Raw genomic sequence first — 25,671 nt, 5'->3', positions numbered from 1 at the left:
GTTATTTATTGAGCGTGACGTGGTTCCTGCTGCACGTTACAGGCCTGAGAAGGTCTTGCCCTGTGGAAATGCTGCTTGAAAACTGCAGGTTTTGGTACATCTGGCTGTGCCTGGGCTTTCCCAGGAGTTCCTCACTTGGTTTCCATTTGGGTGCGTTGGGGGCAGAGCCTGAATTTTGTGAGGTTACCTGGGGCTCCCAGGAGACTGGTTAGATGGGAGAGGGACACCCGTTGGGGTCTGTCCATCTGCTGAACATCTCCCATCCAGGATATTCCTTTTTCATCATATTCCACTGGCTTTTTCATCAGGTCTGTCCAAGATAGTGCTGCAAAGCACAAACCAAAGCCCGTGTGTACGCTGGGCATCTTAATCACTGGTGGGTAGCAGAGACTTTGAGTGTTCTGTTACAAACTGGGATTTTGGATGCTGTTTTATAAACTGGGTGCCTAAGCTAATTTTTTTTTGGCCATATCATTCCCACCTGTTGTTTTAGAAGTATTGTGCTTCAGTTTTGCAACAGACTCGCTGGGAACAATTTCGTGAAGGTTTGTGCCCAGAGCTGCATGTGCCTCTCCACTTACTGGAGCTACAGTTCCTCATGCTTTCCCATGGTTCAGGAGATAAAATCCTTAGGACTTTATTTTATCATCAGATGAATGGTCCCTTTGAACACTTTACTGTATCATGTATTGCCTGTCACTGCAGTATCTGCTGTTGGTTTAAATGTTGGAGGAGTCAAGCCTTGGCAAACCCTGTTTTTACTGTTTCATAAGAACAAGGTCATTCTCAGGCCTCCTCTCAAATTTGTATCCAAAGTTGTCCCAGTTCCAACCCATTAACCTCCTAATTTCCTCTCCCAGTCCTTGTGGAACCCCAGGGAAAGGTAAATGTCACACATTTGATGTAATGTGAATTTGTGATCTGCATAGATGAGGAAGACATTTGGAAAAGCTCTTCTCTGCAAATACTCAGGAGCAATTAAGGTTGTAGCTCAGATACTGAATCCGGGACTAAAGGATTGTTCACCTGGGGGGGAATCAGGGGATTTAACTTGTTCATGTCATGTTACCTTGTTATGCTGGAGCTTCTTCCAGTAGTTCCTGTGATCTATACTGACTGTTGGGAAAATGTCCCATTTTAAAATCTCCCAAGCAATTATGTGATGGCTTATCCATCCCATCCCATTATATTGTTTGATTCCTGGCTGTCTGCATCCTCCAGTGTTTCTGACATCCTGCTGCTCTGCCTTGGCTCTGCACAGCTCTGGAGCACCCTAGCTGTAGCTGTGCTTGTTGCCTTTTACTTTCGTGCCTATTCTTGCCTTTTCAGTCATTGGAATTGCAGGAAAAGCATTGAGTCATTCAGCTTCCTTCAAAGAATGGTGTGGGATCCCCGAGGTAGTTTAAGAGACAAAAGAAATTGGAGAGAAAATGACACCTTTTTAAGATCTTCTTCTGAGATGGGCTTGGACAGGCCCTTTCTTCTGCTTATCATTGATCTCTGCTCATGGAAGGTGCCAAGTCAAAATATTTCTCCTTTATTTTGGTTTAAAGGGCAATATATAATAATTAAACAGGTTTTAAATTTTCAGGAAATCTTTCTTACAGTTCTGTATCCTGTAAAGACCTTTCAGTGTCAGGACCCAGTTTATACTGGGCACACAGGAACACAACAGCATTGCTTTTGGAGAGTGAAAGAACCACACTGGGGGCAGTTCAGTGTAGGTGAACATTGTACAAACTCAAGAAATGTTTTAACAATTTCACTCTGTTTTGACTGTCATTTTGAAACTCAGAATAACCGAGTAATTTCTTTCAATTGCTTTCTAAAGAAATATTTGTGCTCCTGCTTTGCCCAGGAGGTTTCACTACAGAAAGAATTGTTAAGGTAGCAGGCTGCTGCTTCCCAGGATTGCTGGGCTGTGCTGTTTGCACGTAGGATAAAGCTTTGGGAAACTAGTTCGGAGTTTTGATTCAAGGCTAAAATGTTCTTGTTGTACTCATGCACTCATAAACGTTACTGGTATGAAATTTAACTGAGAGAAAATGTTTATATAGAGATTCCTCTCATTTGTTTTTGGGAAGACGTTTTTGACATTTCTCATTCTCATCCAGTATTTTCTTTTCTTTTCTTGATGAAATGATCAGTCCTCTGAGGGGCTGAATGAGCCATCAAAATGTTCTGTGTGAGCTTCAGAAAGAAAATCTCCCCTGACTGCACAGGCTGACTTACACTGCTTACAGCCCCCTCTTGACACAGCAGAAAATCATTTAAACTAAAACTAAAAGAAGTTGGTATTGCAGAACTGATCCACCCCACCTGCCCTTCCCACAGCCCCCCCAACCACCAACCCCTTCCCCAAGAGACGTGACCAAGCCCCAGCAGGATGGATAATCCTCACATCAGAGTCAGGAGGATCCAGGAATCTGATTATGTTCATCCTTGATGAGATATTTTCCTTTGAGATAATTTCTGTAACAAAAAAAACCCAAACAACAAAACAAACAAACCCAACAAATTTTTCTTCTCATCCTCAAGGGAAGTAAATTATTCTTTTAAATTATTTGTATTTATTAATAATTAATTTTAAAAGATGAGGCTGGAAACTAAAATTCGAACCTCTTCCAGAAGTGGAAACTCTCAGCATTAGTAGTGATGCTGGTGGAGCCTGTTGCAGCCCTCTTCCCTTGGTTCCAGGGTGCCCTGTGAACTGGGGGAGGGCACAGATCCCCCAGGAAAGGGGGGTCCCACAGAGACTGTGGCTGCTCCCCTCCCACACAGCAGGTCCTTGAGGGAGCAGCCAGCCTAGTGAACATGGCAGCTCCTGGAGATCATGAAAACATGGAATGGTTTGGGTTGGAAGGGACATTAAAGCTCATCCAGCAGTGGGCAGGGACACCTTCCACTGGCCCAGGTTGCTCCAAGCCCCATCCAACCTGGCCTTGGACACTTCCAGGGATGGGGCAGCCACAGCTTCTCTGGGCAACCTGTGCCAGGGCCTCCCCACCCTCACAGGCAAGAATTCCTTCCCAATATCCCATCTAAGCCACGGGGAGCTGTGGAGTGACACTGCAGCCTGTAATGGTCACAGCTGGTGGAACCCCATGGGCTGTGCCCAGCTGAGCTCTGAGCATCAGCACTGACCCCTCCCCTGTCATCTTTCTAAGCTGGCTGATTAGCACAGTAAAGTTAAACCAACAGTCATTATTTCTGAGTTGTTTTTAATTTTTAACCCGAGTTTACTGCTGGTTTGTGTGGCCAGCAGCTTGCCTGCATGGTTCAGTTCCATCAGCTGTTTAGTAAATATTACCTGGTGAACTCCTTGTGTGCTTTTTAACTTTCAGAGTCATAACAGTGTTATTACTTGAAGTGAAGCAGGATAATCGTAGTGGTTTGGGGATGTTTTATTTTGGGAGGAAAAAAAATAACAAACCTTTAATGTGGTCTTTTTTCCTGCAATGGCAAAACTTAAAAAGTTAAAAAGACCTCTTCCTTGAAAAAGGATTACTGAATGTAAAGTAGCCATAGTCCTGTTGGATATTGTGATTTATACATGTGGCTGCTGCTGGAATTGTGTTCCCAGTGCAGGGGTGCTCCTCAGTGGGCAGGGACAAGGCAGTCCTGCACAACCAGTGTCTGTGTGTGTGGCAGTGGGTTTTTTCCCTGTCCTTCATTGGAGATTCCTTCTGTTCCAGCTCAGATACTCTGCCCAGAGCCTGTTTGACTACATGAAGAAAATCCAGGGTGATCCCAGTGCTCTGGAGAGTTTCTGTGAGATGTTGCTGAAGGTCTTTGAGGACAACCTGCGGAATGACCGGTAATGGATTTCCTTGGCTTTTTTCCCTTCAACAGCAGTTGTTGGAAGTCAGATGTGTGGCCCATCAGTTTAAATCTGCCTAGATGGGGTGTGTCTAGCCGTGTGCATTTGCTTTAACACATCTGGTTTTTGGAACAGCACGACCTTTGGTAAAGTGTATAACCAAGGGGTGACGGTAAAATATTTTGCATATTCAGGTTTTACAGTCATAGAGTGGTTTGGGTGGGAAGGGACCTTAAAGCTCATCTTGTTCCACCTCCTGCCATGGGCAGGGACACCTTCCACTCTCTCAGGTTGCTCCAAACCCCATCCAACCTGGCCTTGGACACTTGCAGGGATGGGGCAGCCACAGCTTCTCTGAGCAGCCTGTGCCAGGGCCTCCCCACCCTCACAGGGAAGGATTTCTTCCTAACATCTAATCTAAACCTACCCTCTTTCACTTTGAAGCCATTCCCCCTGGTCCTAACGCTATTTTATTTGTATTTTGTTTCTTAACTGTTCAAATGAAAACATGGCTGTGGTTATTCCTGTTGGTTCATTTGGTGGTGTAATTTCTGACACAGTCTGTGGAATACATTGTTTATATTCTAGAAAATAGATTAATATTTTTCTGCTACTGTTAATTGTGTTTTCAGGACCCTGCAAGTGTAAAGCAGGAGTGTTGTTAATTAGATTTTTTCCTTTTGGCTGGGAGGGAGTGTCCCCTCAGCCAAGGAGGGTGGTTCAGCCAACACACACAAGTTCCCAAGCAACCCTCCTCTGTGTAAGTCAGGGTTCTAATTTAAATATGTGTAGGCACATAGGATGTTTCTTTCTTTCCTTCTGATTAAAAGTAGTATATATCTGTATGCCAGGGAATGTATTTACATTGTTGAATCATTTTCTTTCCTCAGGGTGTCTGTGCCTCTCCTGACAATGCTGGACCAGCTGCTGGCAAATGGCTGCTTCGACACATTCACTGAGCAAGAGAAGTAAGTTGCTGGATGTCTTTTTGGTTTATTTTCCACCATCCAACAGGCCTCTTAAATCTTACCCCAGTTGCTGCTGAGTGTTCTTCTAGGTGTGGGTGCACAGGGCTCCAGGTGTGAGTGTATATTGTAGTGTTTTCATTTTCCTGAAGTGGGAGAGCTGAGACCCTTGAAAGGCTCTTGATAAAATCTTTGACTCTCACATCAGTTACTGGTTCATTGTTTAACAACCAGGACATTAATCAAAGTCAATTTACATGTTTTACATGGCATACTTGGACCAGTATCAGATCCATTCTTGCCTTCTCCAGCTTCCTAAATCCATGCCATTCTGGGTGCATTTTTTGCTGTACTGGGAGCCTTGAGCACTGGCAGTGTCCTGGTTTGATGCTGCAAAACAGTGTGTGCCTACAGGCTATGGCCTCCCCAGTCCCACTGCCTTGGTTAATGTGAATATCTCTGAAAAAGTTAATTAAGATTCCAATAGGAATAATAAAAGACATGTCTCAGCTCTTTCCCTCCCAAGGTCAGTCTTCTGGAAAGTATTTGGTTCAGGAATGGATAAGCATGAGTAAGTTATTCCAATATGAAATCATATTTTTTTGCAGATGTTTCAGAAAAGAATTATTTTAATTTCAGTAATATTAAAATCTGTTCCACAAGCTCTCCCAGGCAGCATCTTGGCACATCTACAGATGTTTGCAGAATTGTACAATGTGGATCCTATGAGCACATATCCAGGGTTGGGAATCTGTTGGTTCAAGAATTGCTCACAGCAGCTAAATTTGAAAAGCATTTATCATTCTTAAAGTTTTAATTGAGCCTACTCTTGTCTTGAAGTGTGGTTTTAGATAATCTTTCTTAAATTGCATTTGGCAGTCTCTGTTTGAATAGGACTTTAAAATGAGTCAAAGACAGATGGAATGAATATTACTTGTTCATTTTGTAATCATGCCAGGGATCTGGGGCTTCCACACAGGCTCCAGGCTTCCCTGTTGGGGAAGGTGATAGATTATGGATGGAAATCCCAGGTAAAGTCTTGTCTCCCACGTTGGGGGTCACTAAACAAAAAGCACATGGTGGCATCGCTGCCTTTGCTGTGTGAGTGGCTCAGACTCAACCCTGTGGTGCCTTTGTGAGGCTTTGTGTAAAAGGCCTGAAATAAAATCCATGGTGATTGGGAAGGAAAGATTTTGAAGCTGATCCTGAGGTATTTCTTCCAGTTTGATGATGAAACCAAAGAGGAAAGTTAATAATGAAACAGCCAAGTGGATCATTCTCATGTCAAGGGAGCGAAGTGCTGGCCTGAACTTTTTGTCATAGAGAGTCCTGGAAGGGCAGAGCTCAGGAGAGTTTGGAGACAGCTAAAAAAGATGGAGGGTTTAATTCCTGCATGTGACAGTTTTTTGGTCACACAGGTGCCTCCTGGAGCAGAGGTGACCATGAGTTACTGTGGATCCTTCACAGGGAGCCAGGTGAATGCTCAGGGCTCTGCTGTGCTCTGAGAGCCCCTGTGTGGATCAGCACATGGATGGATGAGCCCAAAATTGCATTAGCAATGCACAGAATGAGCCTGAAAATTGAGACACATCTCAGTGGCCTGAAGAAGCCACGTTGTGCCTGCAGTGTCAGGTAGTTTTCAGACAGAGTGTGACTGAAGTAAGAGGGCTGAGATACATGCTTGTCTTTTTCCCTGTGGCGTTTGTTTCCCATTTAATCTCCTTCCCTCGTTTTTTACCACATTGGTCTGCACAGAGTGTTAGCAAGGGAATTGGGATCTAGGATGTCTGGCATCAGGATTATGCCTAAACCAGCAGCTTAACAGGCAACTGTCACATTATAAAAAGGTATCTGCAAATGCATTTTGAAGTTTCAAATGGAAATTGTGCACTGTCCTGGAGCTTGGTTTTCTAATAAAACATCAGCAGTCCAGAGTGGGTAATATCCAGCAGTGCTTAATTTAACCAGGATTAGGAGCTGGATCAGTGTGATCCTTGAGAGGAGCTCAGTGCTCCAGTTAAAACCAGTTGCCACAGGGTGTCACTCCTGCCCTGCACAGGCAGAACCTGCCGGGCGTTTTCCTGCCTCTTCACACCCTGCAGCTCATACAGTTTGGAATACAAAGCTGGACATTTCTGGTGTCGTTTTTCAACTGAATCTCAGTGTTGGGGGAGCTCTGTGTGCCTGGTGTGTGATCTCTGCAGGAGGACAAGTGAGCCCCTTTCTCCTCCTGTTTGGAATGCTCGTGCTTAAGTGAGGTGCATTTGCCACGTGGGGTTGTTCCTCTGCCAGGGCCCTGCTGAACCTGCCAACAGGGCTGGGAAGTGTGGGGTGAATACCTGTCCTGTAGGGTTGGAAATGAATCAGCTTTAGTGTCACCGGGGTCATCAAAAGGTTTTTGGAACCAGCTTCTCTGTTGTGCCTGGCTTAGTTTGAGCTGTAGTGTGAAAAGAGCAACTCTGCCTGTCGTTTTCCAGGCTGTTATTTCTTACATGTCTTAAGGTGACAAAAACCTGTGTGACCAGCATGAGAGGTTCCCCCTCCCTTGCCCTGGAGTGGTTTGTATCACTGCATGAGGAATGGCACTGGAGAACTGCAGCAGGTTCAAAGTGCCTTTCTCCCAGTCAACTCGAGGTGGTTCCTCAGTCTGTTTTGCTGTGTGCTCACAGATTGGACCAAAATAAGAAGGGTGTGTGGAGGAAAGTGGGGGGTAAACCATTGCTCCTGGCAGCAGGGCAGGTGTGAGCTGGACCAAAGTGTTGGTGATGCTGCAGCATCATTCACCTGCTGCTCCCCCTGCCCCATGTGCCCTCCCAGCCCAACAGGGCAGCAGCTCTCAGCTGCAATGTCCTTCCTTCTCCTGGTCATAAACCCCAAACTTCCTGATCCCATCCCTCTGTACAATTTGTGGAGTTGCACCCGTGACAGTGCAGGGAATGTTCATGGATTAGGGAGTGCTGGAGGCAAAGGGCACACCTTGAAACTGAGCTCTCAAAAATACTGCTCTGAACTCACAGTGGCTACTCTCCCAGCACAGAGGTACCTGTCAGCTCATGCTGCTGGTGGGACAAGGACAGGGAGGACAAAGGACAGTGAGCTGAGACTGCTGGCAAAGCTGGCACTGGTCATGACTCCTGTGGCTGCAGAGTTCTGCTGCTCCAGGGGGTGAGTGATCACCAGAGATGCTGAGGTTGCCCAGAGCCCAGATGGATTGTTGGCTCCTTAGGAGCACAGTGAGATGGGTCTAATAACCAGTGCCACACGAACAGAACAGCTTTGGAATGACAATTCAGGGTCTAATGCTTTCTGGAGTAGTTAGTGGCATTTCTCTTTCTCATTGGATGTATTTTACATATTCAACAGAAGCATTCAGGTATTCTCTCTGTATTTTTTCTGGTGATCTTGCAGTGCTGTAAGGTAGTGTGTGATCTCCAACTGGTGATTTCTATGTATTATGTGCTCCTGTGGATTTTTTTTTAAGCAGTTCTACTGCTATTGCATAACAAGCCATAAAGCAAAGATCTGGTAGTGGCCAGGGCCACCGAGTGGCAGTGCTGAAACCCAGTTCACCTGGAGGAGGGAGAACCAGCACTTTTTGGCAGCACCACGTGTGCCCAATTTACATCAATGCAGAGACTTCAGACCGATCCCTTTTCCCGAGACGCCGACACTGTTCCTGCTGGCACAGTGCCCACACAGGAGAAGGAATTTTCTCAATTTCCTTTACAGAGGCCAAGCTATTTGAGTCATCTGAGATCACACATAGGTTAGGTTTGGTTATTGCAAATGTGGAATTGGCAGTTGACAGAAAGGAAAGTGCATCTGTTTTTAACACAAAATGCTGCTCGTGTGTTAAATTTATTCCAGATGCTCTTGTTCCAATTGGTCTCTTTGTTGCTCCACTTCCCAGTGATGTCCCTGTTGTTCAACTGGTTTAAATCTCACCTAATTCACTATATTGCCTGGTCTGTGCTGAGAGCCAGGTATGCACTGCAGGGATTGTAATTAGCTGTCTACACAGGGTCTTTGTGTAATTGGGGGTGGGAGGAGAAGGAATTGCACCAAGGTAAGACAGAACACACCTCAGCATTCAGGGAGCAGTTCCCTCACCCACCCAGAGAAATCCATGCCTGTGGACACACAGACTCATTCATGGTCTGTCACTCTCACATTTTTTACCTTGATGGGTCCATGGTTTGTTGTTCAGTTTCTTAACCAAGTCACCATTTTTCAGTTCATGCTGGGATTCTGCTAAGAATTTTTTTAAAGTACTTAAAACACGCTAACTGTTGTCAGAAAACTCTATAGAACAAGGTGCATTACCTTAACAAAACATCCTGGTACTCCTGGAAACATCTCGTTTTAAATGTTCTGCCTTTCAACAGGTGACAGTACCCAGCTCTCTTCAGGAGTTTTTATCCACAGCTTTGAACTTGGTAGCAGAAAATGAATGTTACTATTTTTGCTTTCTGCTTTCCGTACACAATGCAGGGAGGTTTCTAAAATACGCAGCCCAGGAGTAATTGTGCTCACTAGACAAATATGAAATAGTTTCTTCTTGCATCTATGGCACTTCAGCCTTGAGTGTAGCAAGTAAAAGATTAAATAATTTGAACTGAAATAAAAGCATTAGTCCCTCTTTCCTTCTTTTTAATAGATCCTTGGAATAACTAACAGTACTTGTGTTTGTACGAGTGTCTGGGAAAGAGCTGTGAGAATCACGTTTCCCAGACTGTGTGGAAAAAGAAAAGAATTTGCTAAATATATTTAAAGATGGCTCCATGGCTCGTCCACGTAATAGAACTGTGAGCCCTGTGTTTAATTACGTTGTCTGGAATCACTGAAGGAATTCGGCTCTGAAATGGTGCAGTAGTTAAGAACAACATTCATCCCCTTTTATGTGAAGTTTGGTTGGAGACCTCAGGGAATGACCAAGGCATCACAATGATACACAGACTAAATAACTGCTATTTGGCTGTGGGATATTGTAATTCCTGACAGAGCATTGCTGATTGTACCACGCTCTGGTGTGAACACAAGCCACGGTGAGCCAGTTATCCTGCATGGACTGGATCCCTCTGGCTAAAAGGAGTTCACTCCTGAGCACACAGGTAGTAGCAATGTAAATAATTAATAGTAATTTCTTCCCTGACAGGTTAAAAATTGAAAGGTCCAGTAACATGATGGCCAAATTCCCTTTTCTCCTTTACCAAAGGCCTCCCACAGCAGGATGAGCTCCTGGGGAGGAAGCACCTTCTACCCCACAGTGTTTCTTTCCTTGCCTTGGAAAGTTAATTTGGCATCTTGACAGTCATTAAATTATCTTTGAAATTCTACTGAAACCTATTGCTCACCTTTTTTTTTTTTTTTTCTTTCCCATTTCCAGCCACCCCTTCCCAGTGAAGTTGTTCACCCTCTGTAAAGAAGAGATCAAAAGATCCAAAGACATCCGGAAGCTTCGCTCCAGCATAGGAGTGTGAGTCAATGGAATCAATCCTTCCCCACAGAAAATGAGGGATATTTAAATCACCAGATGTAACAGCTAGGTCTAGTTCATGTGGAATTCAAATGAAAAATGCACATGAATACATGTGAGCAAAGGTTGTGAGAGTGTCCTGTACTTCTGGGTGGTTGGGGTGAAACGTGATCTGATAAAGTTGAAACAACTTTTACAATGTTGCTACTCCTAAAGATGCAGGGAATCGTTTGCTTTTTCTTTGTAGAGAGCTTGACACAGTGCCAATGGCAAATATATATATAATTAATTGGTTAGATCTTAGATGTGCACTGAAAACATCTGCAAAATGAGTGTCTGGCATTAGGGTAAAAGCCCTCACTCAGCTCAGGCAGCAGAGAGGGCAAAACCAAAATTTCCCAGTTGGGAAGGACAGTGCTGGGTGAGGAGAGGAGGGGAAAAGACAGAGCAGGTTCAGTGGCAGAAGCTTGGCAAAATCATCCCACAGCAGTGTCAAGCAATGACTTTATTGGCTGTCCTTTTATTTCTTTACTGGGAGCAGTTTCAGAGTGCAAGGCAGCTCAAAATGAGCCATAGTCCATCTCTGGTTTGTGTTTCCCCCTGACCTGCCCCCTCCATGCCCAGACTTCCCTCTGCCCTCACTGTCCATGGCAGAACTTGCTTCACAGGTGGTTTTTAGCACAGATTTTGGTGCTGCTGCTCAAGTTTAACCCCACATTTGTACCTGGCACAGCCTGGGGCAGCCCAGTCACCCATCAGCACCTCCCAGGCTCACCCTCAGTGTTTGCTTTCCCACAGCACTGGGAGTTGGGATTTCCTGGGGGCAGCACAGCTCCCCCTCCCATCATTTTTCCCAGTATAACTTCATCCTGATCCTCAAAATGTACCTGTGCATTTATAACACAAGATGTGGTCTTCTTCATTTGTTTTCTAGGTTTTGTGGCCTGATTCAATTCCAAGGAGACATGAGAGAGAAAGTTTTCTTTCAGCTGTTTCTCCTCCTTTGCCATCCCTTTCCCATAGTAAGTACTGAAGACTTTGTATATTATCCATTTACTCTTTCAACTACAAATAAAAACTAATGTAGAGTGCATTAAAGCAGCACTCTTTTTAACAGGTATTAATGTATAGAACAACAGGTTTTATTTCTCAAGTGTCCCTGCAGAGTCCCTGGCTGTGTCCCATGTGCTGCCCTTCCACCTCCAGGCCTTACTGGTTAAACTGGGAGCAAAGCAGGTGGCTCAGCCATTTCTTTCTGCTACAGAGCCCCCAGCACAGGGAAGATCTGCTCATCATTTAGTGCTGAAAGCTCCAAGGAGATAAATTACTGTTAGTTCTGTGATACTTCTGAGAGTAGCAACACAGGAGTAGCTGTGGTTCAAGGAAAAGAAATTTGTTCTGTGTGTTATTTGCTCCATGAGGCATCCTTTGCTGCAGGGGCACAATGTAAGAAATGGGGAGAGATCATTTCAGTTTCACATTTTATGGGTATTTTACATCACAAAATGTGTTTTGTTTTTACAGATGGGGCAGTTTAATTTGGCACTTCTAGTCCAGAAATAACGCTACAATTCCTTTGCCTTCCTTTGGTTGCCATCAGGCTTTTGTCAAGAGAAAAAAATTTGGTTTTGTTGGAATTTTGCTGTCTTCCAGTTAGCATCTTTCTACCCTTTGTGCTTCAGCAGCCAGCCTGGCCAGCTCTGTGTGTGCCCCCTTCCAATGTCACTGCTGACCTGAGCTCTGGAAAAAGAACAGGCACATGAACTGCTCCAGAACCCAGAGCAGGACAGGCTGATGCCAGGTTTCAGGCTGATGCCATCTCCCAGCAGTTTTCCCAAGAGTTTTGCTGATTGTTCCAATCTCCAGACTGGGAAGTGGGTTTTATGAGCCTGCAGCAAACAAAGTTAGAGCCAGACTTTGGCTCAGTGAGTCACTGCAAGGAATGTTCCAGTTGGGCCAGGCTCACATGTTTGAATTCATTCCCTGTGAGAGACAGAGCTGTGGCCTTCCAGATGGGAAATACTGAAGGGTTTAGGGAGAAACTGTAGGAATTCTTTGAGGTGCAGACATGGAATTCCCTGAGGTGCAACCACAAGGTCCCTTCCTGCAGCAAATCCCTGTCAGGGGCAGGAGTGGACTCAGTGGCCACCGTAACATGACAGCCAGTGTGAGGGACCAGTCCCAGTGACAGCACTGGGCTCTTCCCTATGGATTGTGGATGCTTCCCTGACTCTGCCTGTGCCCCTTTCCCCACAGATCCGTAAGACCACGGCCAGCCAGGTGTATGAGATGCTGATAACCTACGGCGACGTGGTGGATCCTGCCATCATGGACGAGGTCATGGCCATCCTCAGTGACACCAACTGGTAAGTGCAGCTGTGCCAGACAGAAATAAGAGCTGAAATAATTTCTGAATGAACAGAAGTTTGATGGATGCCTTTGAGAGCTGGTGGGGAGGAAGCTGTAAGGAATGATTCCGTAGGTTCGTCTATTTAATGCATTTAAAAGCACTGCTGCAAGGAATTCCTCTGTTCTAAAGGACTATCCAATTCACTCTCCCACTGAAAATGGGATGTGTAAAATCACCACTAGTTAAGGCAAAATACCTATATTTTTCTAACAGCATAAAAAGGGAGGAAATCTTGGAAGTTTTCCATGAAACAGAGACAGGGCTGTGCAAACAGTCAAACTGCAACTGCACAGACAGTTTCTTGGCATTTATGGCAGGATTTGGGGAAAGGAAGGATCTCTGCAAGCTGGAAAACAACAGAATTAGCAGAACAGCTCAAATCTCCCATGAAATGTAATTACTCAACATGCTACAAGTGCTGTATTCAAGCAAACATTTGGAATTGGAACAGTTTAGATGTTTCCCAGGCACATGATGGCATGAATTAAACAACCACTTTATAGAATGTAACTCATCTTTTTACCTACTCTTACCTGCACCTTTGGCTTCTTCCAAGGGCAGGTGAAGAGGGTCCTGTTCTCCATGAGCACAATCCACTGGAACAGGACAGTGACTTTAGGGCAGGGGACTGTCACAGGAGCAGGGAACTGGCATTTTGGCACTGGGTTTTCCCTTTCTGCATATTTTAGCATTGAGCATTATCATCACCTGGGCAGATTGATAAAGGGCTGCAGGGCTTGGAGATCTGAGGGAACATGGATTTCTATGGTACTATTTAGTTTATTACTTTTGCAGCCACGTTAAACATTTTCCCTTGTCCCAGACCTGGGCCATGGGGCTGCTGCCCCACACAGCACAGTTGATACAAGAGAACAGACAGATATATATATAAAAATATATATAATTTATTTAGTCATTATATTAAATGGCTTTTTGTCTCCACTGACATTTCATGGAAATAAAATTATCCCAAACAAGTTCAAAGAACAAATACACCTTCAGGCTGGATCACAGATTTGCAGACTCCGTGCTACATTGTTTGACTTTTATGTACTTTCCAGTTTATTTCTGTGCTGGAGCTTAAATAACTTTATATTTGGGAAAAGAAAACTAAGTTTGTTATTGTGAAGGATGGCTGCTGCTCTTTTTCTGAATTTTCCAGTGCAAAATTAGAGCAACAGCCTCAGATTTGAAGGACTGGTTACCAGCAATTCTGCCTGTGGTTACAGTTCCTTGTTTAACTGCACATGGAGGTTTAGGATTGTGTTTGGGGTGACTCAGTGCTCGCTTTTGAAACCTGCATTTAAGAGCAGACTTGCTCAGAAATTGCATTAAGAATTTTAACACAATTACTGGAGCAGGACGAGATGGCTGCTGACACCAAGGGGTGGTTACAGGGCCAAAATTAGAAGTCCAGGAACAGCAGTGGTAGTTCAGCTCTGCTTATAAAGGGGTTACTACAACAAAGCAAAATGTTCCCCCCAAAACCACTCCAGACTGTGTTTTCACCTTGTCATTTTTAGGGTGTGCCTGGTTTATTCTGGCCTGGAGCAGGCCCTGAGTACCCTCTTGCAGTGTGGCCATTGCTCTGAGATGAAAGACAAAGCTCGTTTACTCAAAACTTAATTGTTTAATCTTGGTAGATTGGGGCTGTTTACAGAAGAAGAGATTTGAAGCAGTTGCTGAGTGTCAGAGTGAGCTGCTTGTTATCCTCAAGCTCTCTCAGTGCTAAAATAATCATTCTGAATTCTGAATTACACCAAGCACTAAGAGCAGGAAGCCAAATGAGAATTCATTTTGGGGGAAGATGGTAATTACTGGGATACACACATTTGTTCCTTTTGGGACTACAGAGAGTTTATCATGCAATTGTGTCATGCAGATTTTAAACAAATTACTCTATAAATAATACATGTTGTTTAGCCACAGGAAGGTTTCCAGGAGTAAACAAGACACGTTGTCCAAGGTGTAAAAAAAGAAAGTTCAGGTTATTTCTGACTTGCCTTTTTTTGCTTTTTCTCTGTAGTTTTGGACTCTGTTTATGTGCCAAGAGTTAAATTTGTAATTAATTGCTCATTTACAGTTGTTACTTCAGAAAACCCACATAATTGTCCTGCCCTGGTGAGTAGGACCAGCAGCCTCCCAGCATTCCAGTTTGAGGGACAGGATTCTGCCACATGGAAAAGAATTCTGCTTGTAGGGATTTGGGGCATTTGGGGCCTTTTTTTAACTGATAGTTCTGGAGGAAATTATCTCATGGACATGATGCCATTTCAGAAACTTTTTTAAAAGCCTCACATAGTTTAGGTTTGGATTTTTCTATTTCAGGACAAAGCTTCTGGAGAGTGTAGAGTGTTCTCCAAATCCAGTAATGTTAGAGAATAAATTACTGAACTTGTAGTCTAAAGGGTTGTATGAATAAGTGCTGGGGTTTTTTTTTGATATAAAACTCTAAAAGAATAGTCTTGGACACTTTAGTAGTAACTGGTTACCTGTTGCAGACCTGGTGTGTATTTATGGGTTATCTGGCTTAAGATGGTACAAAAATGTTTCATTATTCTTAAAATGTGACAGAATTTGAAATGTGCAGAAAAGATCATCATAATCCAGTAGTAACATGGATCACTTAAGATGTTGTGTATGAGTATGGGCACCCTCAGGTTTTAATTTGTGAATTAAGTGGCAAACCTTTCCTCCCCCAGGGAAGCAGAACTGCCCGTGGTGAGGGAGAGACGCAACTGCCTCTGTGACCTCCTGAAAGTGCCCAAACCTCAGCTGGTGTCCAAGGTACAGGTGGGAATGTGCTCCAGGGGGGTGTTTGCTCGTGGAGGTGTCCCTGTGCACCAGGAGGGGTGTCCTGAGCCAGCAGCAGAACACGTGGAGTGGCCGAAGCTGCTGCCTTGAGCCCTTCCAGCCTCATTCCCTGGGAGCATCCCAGGCTGGCAGTGGGACATCTCAGACACCACCCAGCAGGGAGATGATGCAGCACAGATGGTCAGACACTGCTCCTCTGCCCTTCCTGGAGAAAGGAAAAAACATAATCTTCCCACTTGCACCAGCAGGATCATGATGTGAGGTGTTGTGCAAAGCACTGCCTGAGAGGGAGAATGGGATATAAAAGGATACATTCATAGGGAGACAGACTGTAGGTCCCATGTCACTCCAATGCAGATAGTTTGGAATTGCCTATCTCCTCCCTGTGACCTCTCTTTTTCCTCTCTCTCTGGCAGAGTTCAGCATGAGGAAGCTGCAGCCACTGGTCTGTACCTGGAGCTGGTGGCTCCAGTGCCACTGGGATGGGAGCAGGCTGTGCCATGGCATCCTGGCACGCTGGAGCTCAGCAGGAGCTGAGCTGGACACTGCTGGACAGAAGAGGCAGAGCCTGTCTGAAAGCACAGTGCAGATGTGCCACAGGAAGGCAACCAAAACCCACTGTTTGCAGTTTTTAATGTTGTTATGTGGCAGGTTCTTGTCATGCTCTGTCACTCTGACCTGTCTGTTCTGATGTCAATGATTTGTATGTCTCAACTGAACAGAGCTTGTGCTTGCTGTCCACACACTGAGTATTAAACCTGACCTGCTGCACTGCTCTCTAAAGCATTGGTTTTTCATCAAGTGGAGAAATCTGTTGCTGCTGTGCCACAGTCAAACAAAAAAAAAAATCCAGGTTCATTTCAGCTAAAGCCTCTCTTAACTACTTTTTATGTAACTAATTCAGGCAAATGGTTTCTGTGGTAAAGTAGCTTTAGGGATCAAGCTTTATTTTACTGAAGACTAGAGGTGAATCAGTTCTTCAAGTACCTGCCAGGAATCCAGCCCATTTCTTACCCCTGTAAAATGAAACTGCTCCAACACTGATCTTTAGTGAGACTCCTGTGATGGGGAGGGCAAATGCAAAGGCCACATGTTCTTGTAATTACACTGTTAATTGATGGCTCTAATTAAATCCCTCTCTCCCAGCACTTGAACAGGGGCTGTGTGTGTTTATAGACACGTCTCTGCAAATGTGATGATCCTGCTCTTTTAGGATATTAATTACAATTGACTTCCAGTCTCTAAAATCTGGTTCAGTTCCAGAGAAGAGCCACCCATGAGCCACCCAACTCCACTGCCTACTGTCACTTTACCCTGAGCCTCCATCCTCCTCCTCCTCAGCTGTGCAGGTGCTGTCACAGACACAGCTGTCCTGCTCACACAGCCCCAAATCCAGGGATGTTCCCCTTGAATCCCAGTCCTGCCCCTGTGCAGAGCCCTTGGCAAACACCAGCAGCTGCTCCTGGGAGCAGGGAAAGGGTGAGAGCTCCAGGCAGTGTGTGACAAAAACCTTCCAGTGCTTCAGGCTTTGCCTGAGGCTTCCCTGTGGTGACAGTGCTCTGGTAACCCTCTGGGCTGTGTTTGGTGGGTATTTAAATTAGATATACAATTTAAAGTCAAACTGAGTGATATGCAGTGAGCACACAGCATTACCTGTGGTGTAACTATGACCTCCCTTAGAAAGGGGTTACTCAGCCCAAAGAGTAAATTAATGAAGCACAAATGACTAAAAAATTCTAAACCCCTGAAGACTTTGGTCTTCCTGCACCCATAACACAGCTTCAGTCCCACTGCCTCACCTTGGGTTTAGTTAAAGTGATAATAATCCATCCCTTCCTTCAGGTTCAGCATGTCCAGGTTTGCTTCAAACACTCCACCTGTCAAATCCTGCAAGGGAAGAACAAGAGAATTAAATCAATCAAACAAATTCATTTCAGGTTGTAACAAGTTTGGGTAATTTAGTTCTTCAGACCGCAGAAGAAAATCCAATTACCAGAACTAAACAAATAAACCAAAGCTCAGAAACGTTTCCATTCAAAAAATTAAGTGTCTGCTGAAAAGTTAGTGTTCAAATCAGTCTGGGGGGATATCAGACAAATCATCAGCTCACTCCTGTGCTGCTCTGTAGCTGCTCAGCCCAGCTCTGCTCCTTTTGTTTCCTAATGCTGGCATTGGCAGAGAATGGGCCAACGTTGACAAAACAAGTGGTTGGGCTGGATTTTGAGCACTGATTAGCTTGTCTGATAAAACAAACCTTTCATCAGGCAACTGAAATACTCTGCAGAGCTAAAGGTGTTTCCTTTTGAGCCCCCACTTGTGTTATCGGGACAGGAACCGGGGAGGTTTGTTCCATGAGCAACCTCAGTGATGTCACTAAGAAAACTTGGCAACTTCAGCATTTCTGAGCATTTCTGCTGGGGTCTTCCTGGAGCCCTTAATCCTACTGAGCTTCAGGAATGCCACCAAAAAAAAAAAAACCAAACCAAAAACCTAATTAAAGCTGACAATACCAGAGGAGGCAGATAACACAATTGCTCATGTTCTTGTGTTGGTCCAGAGCAGCACCAGTGAAGTTTAAACAATGTAAAACACCACTGTGAGCGTGTTTAGGATGGGAAGTTACAAAACTGAATCCAAATGAAACTGTGGAATTTAAGAAGGTGGAATGCTAGACTTGGCTGGAAGAATTGGATTTAGAAAAAAATTACTCTGGGATCTTTAATGAACCTGAGTTTAGGAATGAAGGTTTGTCTCCCATGGAGGACTGTGCATCCAGCTTCCCCTGGACACACTGGGAGCATGTCAAAGACATTTAATGATTCTCAACATGCCAAACTGGTCCAGCTGCAGAATTTGCCACTCACATCAACAGGGAATTCTCCTCAGAAATGAAGGTCCTGATGTGACCTTTAGCCTCCACTAATAATTCCATAAACCCAAATTTCCACACAGGGTATGGAACAGTAGTGTTTACCTTGCTGGAAAAAGAAGCTGCTCTACAGAAGAGTTAAAAAACAATATATAAAAGAGCCCAGATGCTAAGTCAAGTGGGAAAGTTAAACAGAAATCTTTCATTCCTAAAGCACAGGACTGAGAGGTGGCAGAACCAGGCAGGGCTGCACAATAACTGGTCTAACAGCAAATTTTCTGAAAACTTTACACAATCACACTACTTTAATTGCTGCAACAGAAAAATACAAACTCCTTTCATTTCCAGCCCTTGGAATCCAAGCCAAAACAGGGCACAATACAGCATTTTCTAAGTATTTTGCTTTTACCTCCAAGTGAGAGCAAACCCAGAGCACAAGCCCTTGGGTGAAGTGGTTCTGCAGTGGCTGCTCTGACCAGATACAGCCACACTTTTATCCTCCTCAGCACAAACTTACACACACACAGAGCAGAATTCCAGCTCCAGCCCTTTGTGAAGCCACTATAAAATGCAAACTGAGCAAAGATCAGAGGATTCCTGCTTCATCCAGAAGGATTTGCACTGGTACCAAAGCCTGAAGAAATAAATAAGCCAACACTGCTCCAAGGACGTGGCCAACAGAGTCACTTCTTGTAAACAACCCACTTAATAAACACATCTAATCTCCAGCATCACCCTCTTAGAGCTGCACAGAAACATGCAGGTTTTGTCTGTATCAAAATGAAAAATAATCCCCCACCAAGAATAGCAAAATAAAAGCCAGTAAAGCCCCTTAAAGGACACCTCCTTCAGAAGAAGAATGGGGATAAACTTGGGTTGGTAAAGAATAAGCAAGCAGAAAGTGCTCAGTGGAAAAATAGACTGAAATCCCAACTGAAGTCATGGAGCAGAATTTTCAGACAAGATGTATAATAGTCTCATTGTAAGGGCTTCCCAGATTAAATGTGCTTTAGAACAGGTTGCACAGATGTTTTGTCTGGGGACTTCAACCCGCAATCGTACGTAGTACGAAAAATTCAATTAGTTGTAATATTACTTGCTGATCCAAGAGTTTTATCAACCAAGAGTACATGATAACGCCCTGAGGCACTTTCAGTCTGGCTTTACAACCCATGGTTATGATCTCAGAGTTGATGGTGAGGGTGGGAGTGCCAAGTTACAAGCAGGCTGTACCAGAGGAGATGAGATTCAGCTAATCCATCTCTGAACAGATCTAGGCCAGTGTTAAAACTGTCAGTGTTTGTGTGTAGCTGCAGGTTTTAGTTACTGTCAGAGAGTTTTTGACTAGTGTTTGCAACTGGAATGCATTTGCTATTTTGCCTTAAAGCTTCTGGGTTATCCCATACACTGTGTTACAACAGCAAAAGAACTGCTGCTTATCATCTTCTAGTTGTGTTATTAGATCAATTAAACCAATTGAAATAAGTTACCACAGTCAGGCACAGAAGATGTTTCAGAACTGGCAGTGCCAAAAGGCTTTTAAGGTCTGATTTAAAAACCAAAGCCTTTGCCATACATGGGGCTGCAAAATATCAGGACTAAAGGAGAGCAGGTGGCTGAGTGCATATGTTCATTTGTGTTTATAATGGTGTTGGGCAACGAAGTACAACAGATCCAAGCTCCTGTACCTTTCCTTACTCTTAGTTCTACCCAATACTGCTGGTTTAAATCTCTGAAATAATTCCCTGCACAATCAATTTGATTAAAAAAAAAGCCATTCAGTTGCATGGCAGAAGCTTCTGGGAGAAGCTACTTTCAGCAAACAGAAACTCATTTTCCCAAGGAGCAAATCCTGCTGCTGCAGATGAAGCAGAGGTGACACTCACCAGCTTCACACAGATGATGAAAGGTGGAGCTGCCTCTCTGAAGTGACACACAGGGACCTTTGGTTTTGGTCTCTCCTGCAGGAAAAGGCAGCAGAGAGACACACAGGTGACTTGCTTGGTTTTAGGAGCTGCTAAACTCTAAAAGGGGAAAAGATTATTGTGAGCCCTCATGCTGACCAGTGCAGCTGGTCCCACCCTCATTCCTTTGACTGGCATTTCAGTCCCTTATTCCTGTGCCATCACCTTTCAGTGAATTGTGTTTCTCTGAGTGAAGTTACACATCACACAGATCTGAATTTGGAGCTTTCTGCTGCTGAAAGGAGCAGGTCTCTCCTCCATTACTTCTTCCCTACCTCCAAGCTTTCAGCTCTTCCCTAAACAACCCCCTCTTTGATCCCATTGCAAGGTATGCAGCTTCAACAGCCTAGCCCCCCAAAAATACATTCTTTCTTTTTTTGGTGGATTAATTTTTTGCCACTTTAGTGAGCTACATCAGCTCCTGTGCCATCAGAGAGCATCAGAGCAAAAGAGCAGAGATGCAGGAGCATCTTTCCCTCCCCATGGAAGTCACTGAATGGCTTGTGCCCAGTTGGGACTTCCCCATGGATCCCAGCTGCAGAATTTCCTAAGGATTCACCACAGGTTGCAGCACAACCTTCTTTATGACTGATCTGAGAGGATGGATACATCTTAGGAAGACAAATGCCCAGGATCTGTATCAATCATACTGACACTGGTAGGCAGGCAGTCCTTAGCACTGCAGGCCAAAATCCTGATTCCCAATTTCTTTCATGCACTCCCTGGCTTCCAGTACAGAACCTGACTGGATAGTTACTCCAGGCTAAGCAAAAGCTGTACCTGAGGAGAGGCCCCTCCTGCCCTTCCACTCTCCCTCAGTCCTACTCCCATCACACAAGAGGATCTTGCAACCTCAGGGTAGTTTGATTCACAAGATAACTTGCTCAAAACCTTTTTATTTTGAGGGTTGCCTTCCCTTTTATCCACCGTAAACCAAATTCTACTCCCACTTAAAAGAAAAACCTGTCAGTGAAGACTGTGTTTTACCCATCCTCAGAATCCATTCAAAGTTATGGATTTTTGTCTTTCCAAACTGACTGCAGTGAGTGTGAGGCCCATAGTTGTGGCTCCAGTTTGGACTCCAGTGTCAATCCCCAGCCCTCCAGTCTTCTCTCACAGCCTCCTTACCAAAATGAGTTGCTATATAACACTTAAAATCAGTGAAATACTCCTTCATCACACCTCCCAGGACACTCCAGGTCACAATAAGGAACACAAGAGAGGTCATAACTCACCTCAGATTCCTCATAAGTGTAGAATCCTTTTGTTATTTTCTTTTCATCAACATCACAAAAGGCAATGACCTGGAACAGAGGAACAGAGCATTTCATAGCAGGCTTTCCCCTGTAGTGTAACCATGGAAGGAATGCTGCTGGCATGGGATGGACACAGGGATAGGGCAACACACCCTGGGCCTCCTACAGAGCTTAAACATTTATTAAATCCTTTCTGGATGTACCTTAAGGAGTTGGGCAAACTCTGCAGTTGTTTATGAGCATGTTCTGTTTTCAGGAGCACGAGGACAGGTGATCAAAGCCACTGACTGTGCAAGAGAACATCTGTGAGATCACCAACCTCATCTTCAGCGACGTGCTGAGAAACCTAAAACCAGAGACCAGTCTCCACATTTTGGCACTCCCACTAAACACCCAAGATAATACAAACCTTCTTTTATATAATAAAGCAGAATAGAATGTACCACCAGACACCCCAGGACAGTGGTGCTGTACCACTGCTTTGGGTGCTCTGGCAATACCAACCTCAATTCTAGGGCACAACACACCAAGTTTGGGAATTCCTATGGATATGGACTCGTATTTTTCAACTTAAAAGTTCAGCAGATTTGGTGTTTGAACACATATAATCACTGCTTCATTTTGGTTATTCTTACTGGAATTATGGAAACATTATTTGCAGCCCGAGGTGCCAGATATTTTAGATGGTGTTTTATTTCCTCATAAATATGCAGGCAGAATAAATGCCTGCCATCCAAAATACACAGTGGTCTTATTTTTTGAGCCATTAGGTTGCCTGGAACATTTTGGAAGACTTTTTCAAATAAACATAGCTGTGTCTTCCTCTGCCTCCCATTGGGTCTATTCAGATGATCTACGTGGAGCTCTTATGCTGAAGCAGAACAGTGGAGACAGTTGAGGTCTTACAGAAATCAATTATTCTGCTGAAAGCTGGATAGCAGCTTTCATATCTTCTTAATTGCTCCATTAAAAATTGATTAACAACACTTACTGCTGAGAAAATCTGAAAAGCCAAACAGCTGTTTATTAATTTATTAAGTTAGAGAAGGGTGCAAAAGCCTGGCTTGTTTTCTGTGTCTAAAATCTCTCTCACACATTTTCTTCCTGTGATTAAGATGGTTTTCTTTTACCTAAAGTGACCTCATTCTGTTTGTGCAGAGGGAAACACTGGGGTTTTTTGATACCATAATATCACTTCCTTCATTAAACATCAGTGAAAGAGAATGCAAACAAAAGTATCAAGGGATTACAAATAGGGCTGCAAACCACCACTGTATCTGGAAAATGAGCTGATAAACTGGAGGAGGTGGGCAGGGATAGTCCCTGGAACCACTTAAGAGGGAGACATTCAGACCTGGGGAATGGGCCTCTTGTAAACAGGCACAAAAAGAAATAAAGATCAGAACATTAAGGAAAGGAAACATTAAATGTTCATGGTGGAGCTTTGTGACTAAAGGAATCCCATCACAGGCCAGCAGATCCAGACTTGTGCTCTGGATGATCCTGCTGCAGGGATTGCACTGAGGACACTTTACACCCCTGTTTCAGGCATTATAATGGAAATAAAAAGAAAAGAGGGAGTTCAGGGCAAAACTAGGAAATTACTGGACACTGTCCCAGGTGTTTGTGGCTGGTGCAGCTGGGTCAGACAGTGACACACACAGGCAGCTCCTTCAAGCACAGGCTAAGAACCAGGGGAGCTTTTTTTTCCTCTTAACCACAAATTGATGACACTTTACACCCCTGGCCCTATTTCCATGCCCACTGTAATGCTTTATTGGAGTTGAACAATCAGATGGTGTGACCTGAGCACAGTAAACTACATCCCAAGTTTTCCTTTACCCATCCTATTTACATGTGTACATACACACACGGATATAAATATGTCCATGAAGGGAAGCAAGTAGAGGCCACTGGAAAGAGGTTCCTTAGGTGTGTTAAGCACCTTTAAAATTCTCCAATATTCTGCAAATCTCACTGTCACCACTAGTGTTTTACTGTCCTAGAAGCTGTGAACATAATAAAATTTAGCAGGGTGTTCCCTCACTGACAACCCAACAGAGTTCTAGAGATGAACACTGTCCAATACAGTGACTTACCTTCCAGTAATTGAAGATATTTTTTCAGCTGCTTATGCTCCTATAGACATTAAAAACCAAAATAAAACACCAAAGCTCATGACACAAGGTAAAGTGAAATTCTATTTACACTTCACCGTCAGTAACTGGGAACTCAGCTGTAAGATCTGTGCTGGGAAGTGTCACAGTGTTCAACTCCAGTGTGTTATAACAGTTAACAGAAACCCTGACTGGTGCCTAGACTTCTGCTCAACATGAATTAATTTCTTCCCAATATCCAACCCAAATCCACTCTCTGTCAGTTTAAAACCATTTCCCCTTGCCCTGTCACTACCTGCCCTTGTAAATACTTTCTCTCCAAAGATAGTTCTTGTATCACTAAACTGCCAATAATCACAATCCTTCCTCTCACCCTGGGCCATAACTCAAAGTGCCAAGTGCCTTTTCCATCCTGACTCCCCAGAACATCCCACACATGAAACTGGGAAGAGCAGCTCCAAGAAAAAAATAATACAGGTGAGTCTGTGACAAATTTCTCTTGGAAAATAGAAACAACTCGAACCCTCTTCCGAGTTCCCACTGAGGTTTCTCCCTCTGTAATTCTCAATGGACTCAGTCAGCTTAAAATCTGATATTTACAGTAGTGGAAAACAGGTCAGACTTGAATGGGCAATTTTTCTGCCAGGCAGTTCACCATGTGGGTGGCCAAAAATCTAAGTCAACTGTTTTTCTGACACACGCTATTTATTTTCCAATTAAAGCAAAGCCACGTCTGGAGTCTAAATACAGGACTTAGGCACAGTTGTTTATCCTATAAGGAGAACTCAGGGCATCAGGCTTATGTGAGTTATTTACTTTATACTCTATCAGGATAAACCCAGAGTTACCTATTTATTTTCCTGCATTAATGGGCTTCTTTCTTGTAGTTTTTATGATGACCATCTATCCATACATGAACTCCTGCCTCCCTCGGAGGAACCTATGAATTATAAAGCCATAAAACAGTCTCAATTTGCTGTTTTTCTTCCCTCTTTTTAGCAAAATGACTCTTTGGCAATGCCTCTGACAGTGTGACACCATTTAAGCTTACAGCAGAGTCCTCATATCACACTTCAGTTTTAGCAAAATATATAAATTATTACATATTTTTGTTTTGAACATCAGTTGTATGAAAATCTGTACAATTCCAAAACAAAGGAAAAAGACTGCTAATTCAGCTCAAAACTGGAGGACACAGCTGGGTATCTGTTATAGACAAGTTATGGAATTACTGTAATTTGTATAAATATGGATTGCAACATCCATTAACAATGGTGTAAGGGAAAAAGGAGACATAGTTTTCTCCCTCATAGAGAAAGTTTACATAGCTCCAAAGATAAGATATTTACTCAAAAACAATCTCTGCTGGGGGAAGACACGTTTGAGGAAGATAAAAGCCCTTCTCTGGCTGGATCTGCCTCATAAACACAGAGGGACACCCAGGCTGGGCCATCAGACCTCCCTGGGGAAAAGAGGATTAATGGGCAGCAGATTGATCCTCCTCCAAATGTACAACCAAGGAAGTCTCAGAAGGACAAGGAATGTCACCAGGAATGACAGCAGAGTGGGTTTGGGGTGTGACTACCTGCCTGTTTGAGCTCTGCTATGATTACAATTAATTGTTTGTTTCCCAAGTGACTTGTTCTACTGCAGGGAATGTTTCCTCACACTTCCCAGTCCAGTCAGATTTCCTAATGGAAAAACTGAAAGATTTCATCAGCACAGTGATGTCCTTTTATGGTGAATGATCTTCACAGGATTTTACTCCCTCACCTTATTTTCACCTGTGTTTTGCTTTAGCTCTGTAAGCATCACTTACAGGAAGCAAGAAAACAGAATAACAGCACATTCTCAAGGTCTGTTTGAGCTGGGAGGATCCCAGAGGCAAGTTTTACATGGGAGAGTGAATAACTGAGTAGAAGGTGATAGAAAACTGAAAAGCCTTTCAATAAATGGTCTCCTGTTCACTGTCTCCTCTCC

General features: G+C 43.9%; 2 protein-coding genes across 4 annotated transcripts in view; one reads left to right on the top strand and one right to left on the bottom strand.

Annotated features, from left to right (window-relative positions):
- Positions 1-16,268, top strand: part of TBCD (tubulin folding cofactor D) — a 116,907-nt gene extending 100,639 nt beyond the window's left edge. For 2 of the 3 annotated variants that reach the window (XM_032706570.1, XM_032706572.1), the window contains exons 33-39: positions 3,696-3,817; positions 4,711-4,788; positions 10,172-10,261; positions 11,196-11,283; positions 12,518-12,627; positions 15,374-15,464; positions 15,902-16,268. In XM_032706570.1, coding sequence (XP_032562461.1) covers positions 3,696-3,817; positions 4,711-4,788; positions 10,172-10,261; positions 11,196-11,283; positions 12,518-12,627; positions 15,374-15,464; positions 15,902-15,913 — 591 coding nt within the window. In that variant the 3' untranslated portion in view covers positions 15,914-16,268. The remainder of the gene's footprint in view (positions 1-3,695; positions 3,818-4,710; positions 4,789-10,171; positions 10,262-11,195; positions 11,284-12,517; positions 12,628-15,373; positions 15,465-15,901) is intronic. The other variant, XM_032706571.1, reaches the window with a different exon arrangement.
- B3GNTL1 (UDP-GlcNAc:betaGal beta-1,3-N-acetylglucosaminyltransferase like 1) overlaps positions 13,497-25,671 on the bottom strand; it is a 113,848-nt gene continuing 101,673 nt past the window's right edge. Inside the window, exons 10-13 of the mRNA XM_032706574.1 lie at positions 21,554-21,622; positions 20,241-20,315; positions 17,285-17,372; positions 13,497-15,690 (exon numbers count right to left, since the gene is read on the bottom strand). Coding sequence (XP_032562465.1) covers positions 17,292-17,372; positions 20,241-20,315; positions 21,554-21,622 — 225 coding nt within the window. The 3' untranslated portion in view covers positions 13,497-15,690; positions 17,285-17,291. The remainder of the gene's footprint in view (positions 15,691-17,284; positions 17,373-20,240; positions 20,316-21,553; positions 21,623-25,671) is intronic.

The sequence above is a fragment of the Chiroxiphia lanceolata genome, chromosome 19 (genome assembly GCF_009829145.1).
Source record: "Chiroxiphia lanceolata isolate bChiLan1 chromosome 19, bChiLan1.pri, whole genome shotgun sequence".
NCBI classification, from domain to species: Eukaryota; Metazoa; Chordata; class Aves; order Passeriformes; family Pipridae; genus Chiroxiphia; species Chiroxiphia lanceolata.
Note: the sequence above shows the minus strand (reverse complement) of the source record. Positions and strands in the feature narration are given on the sequence as shown.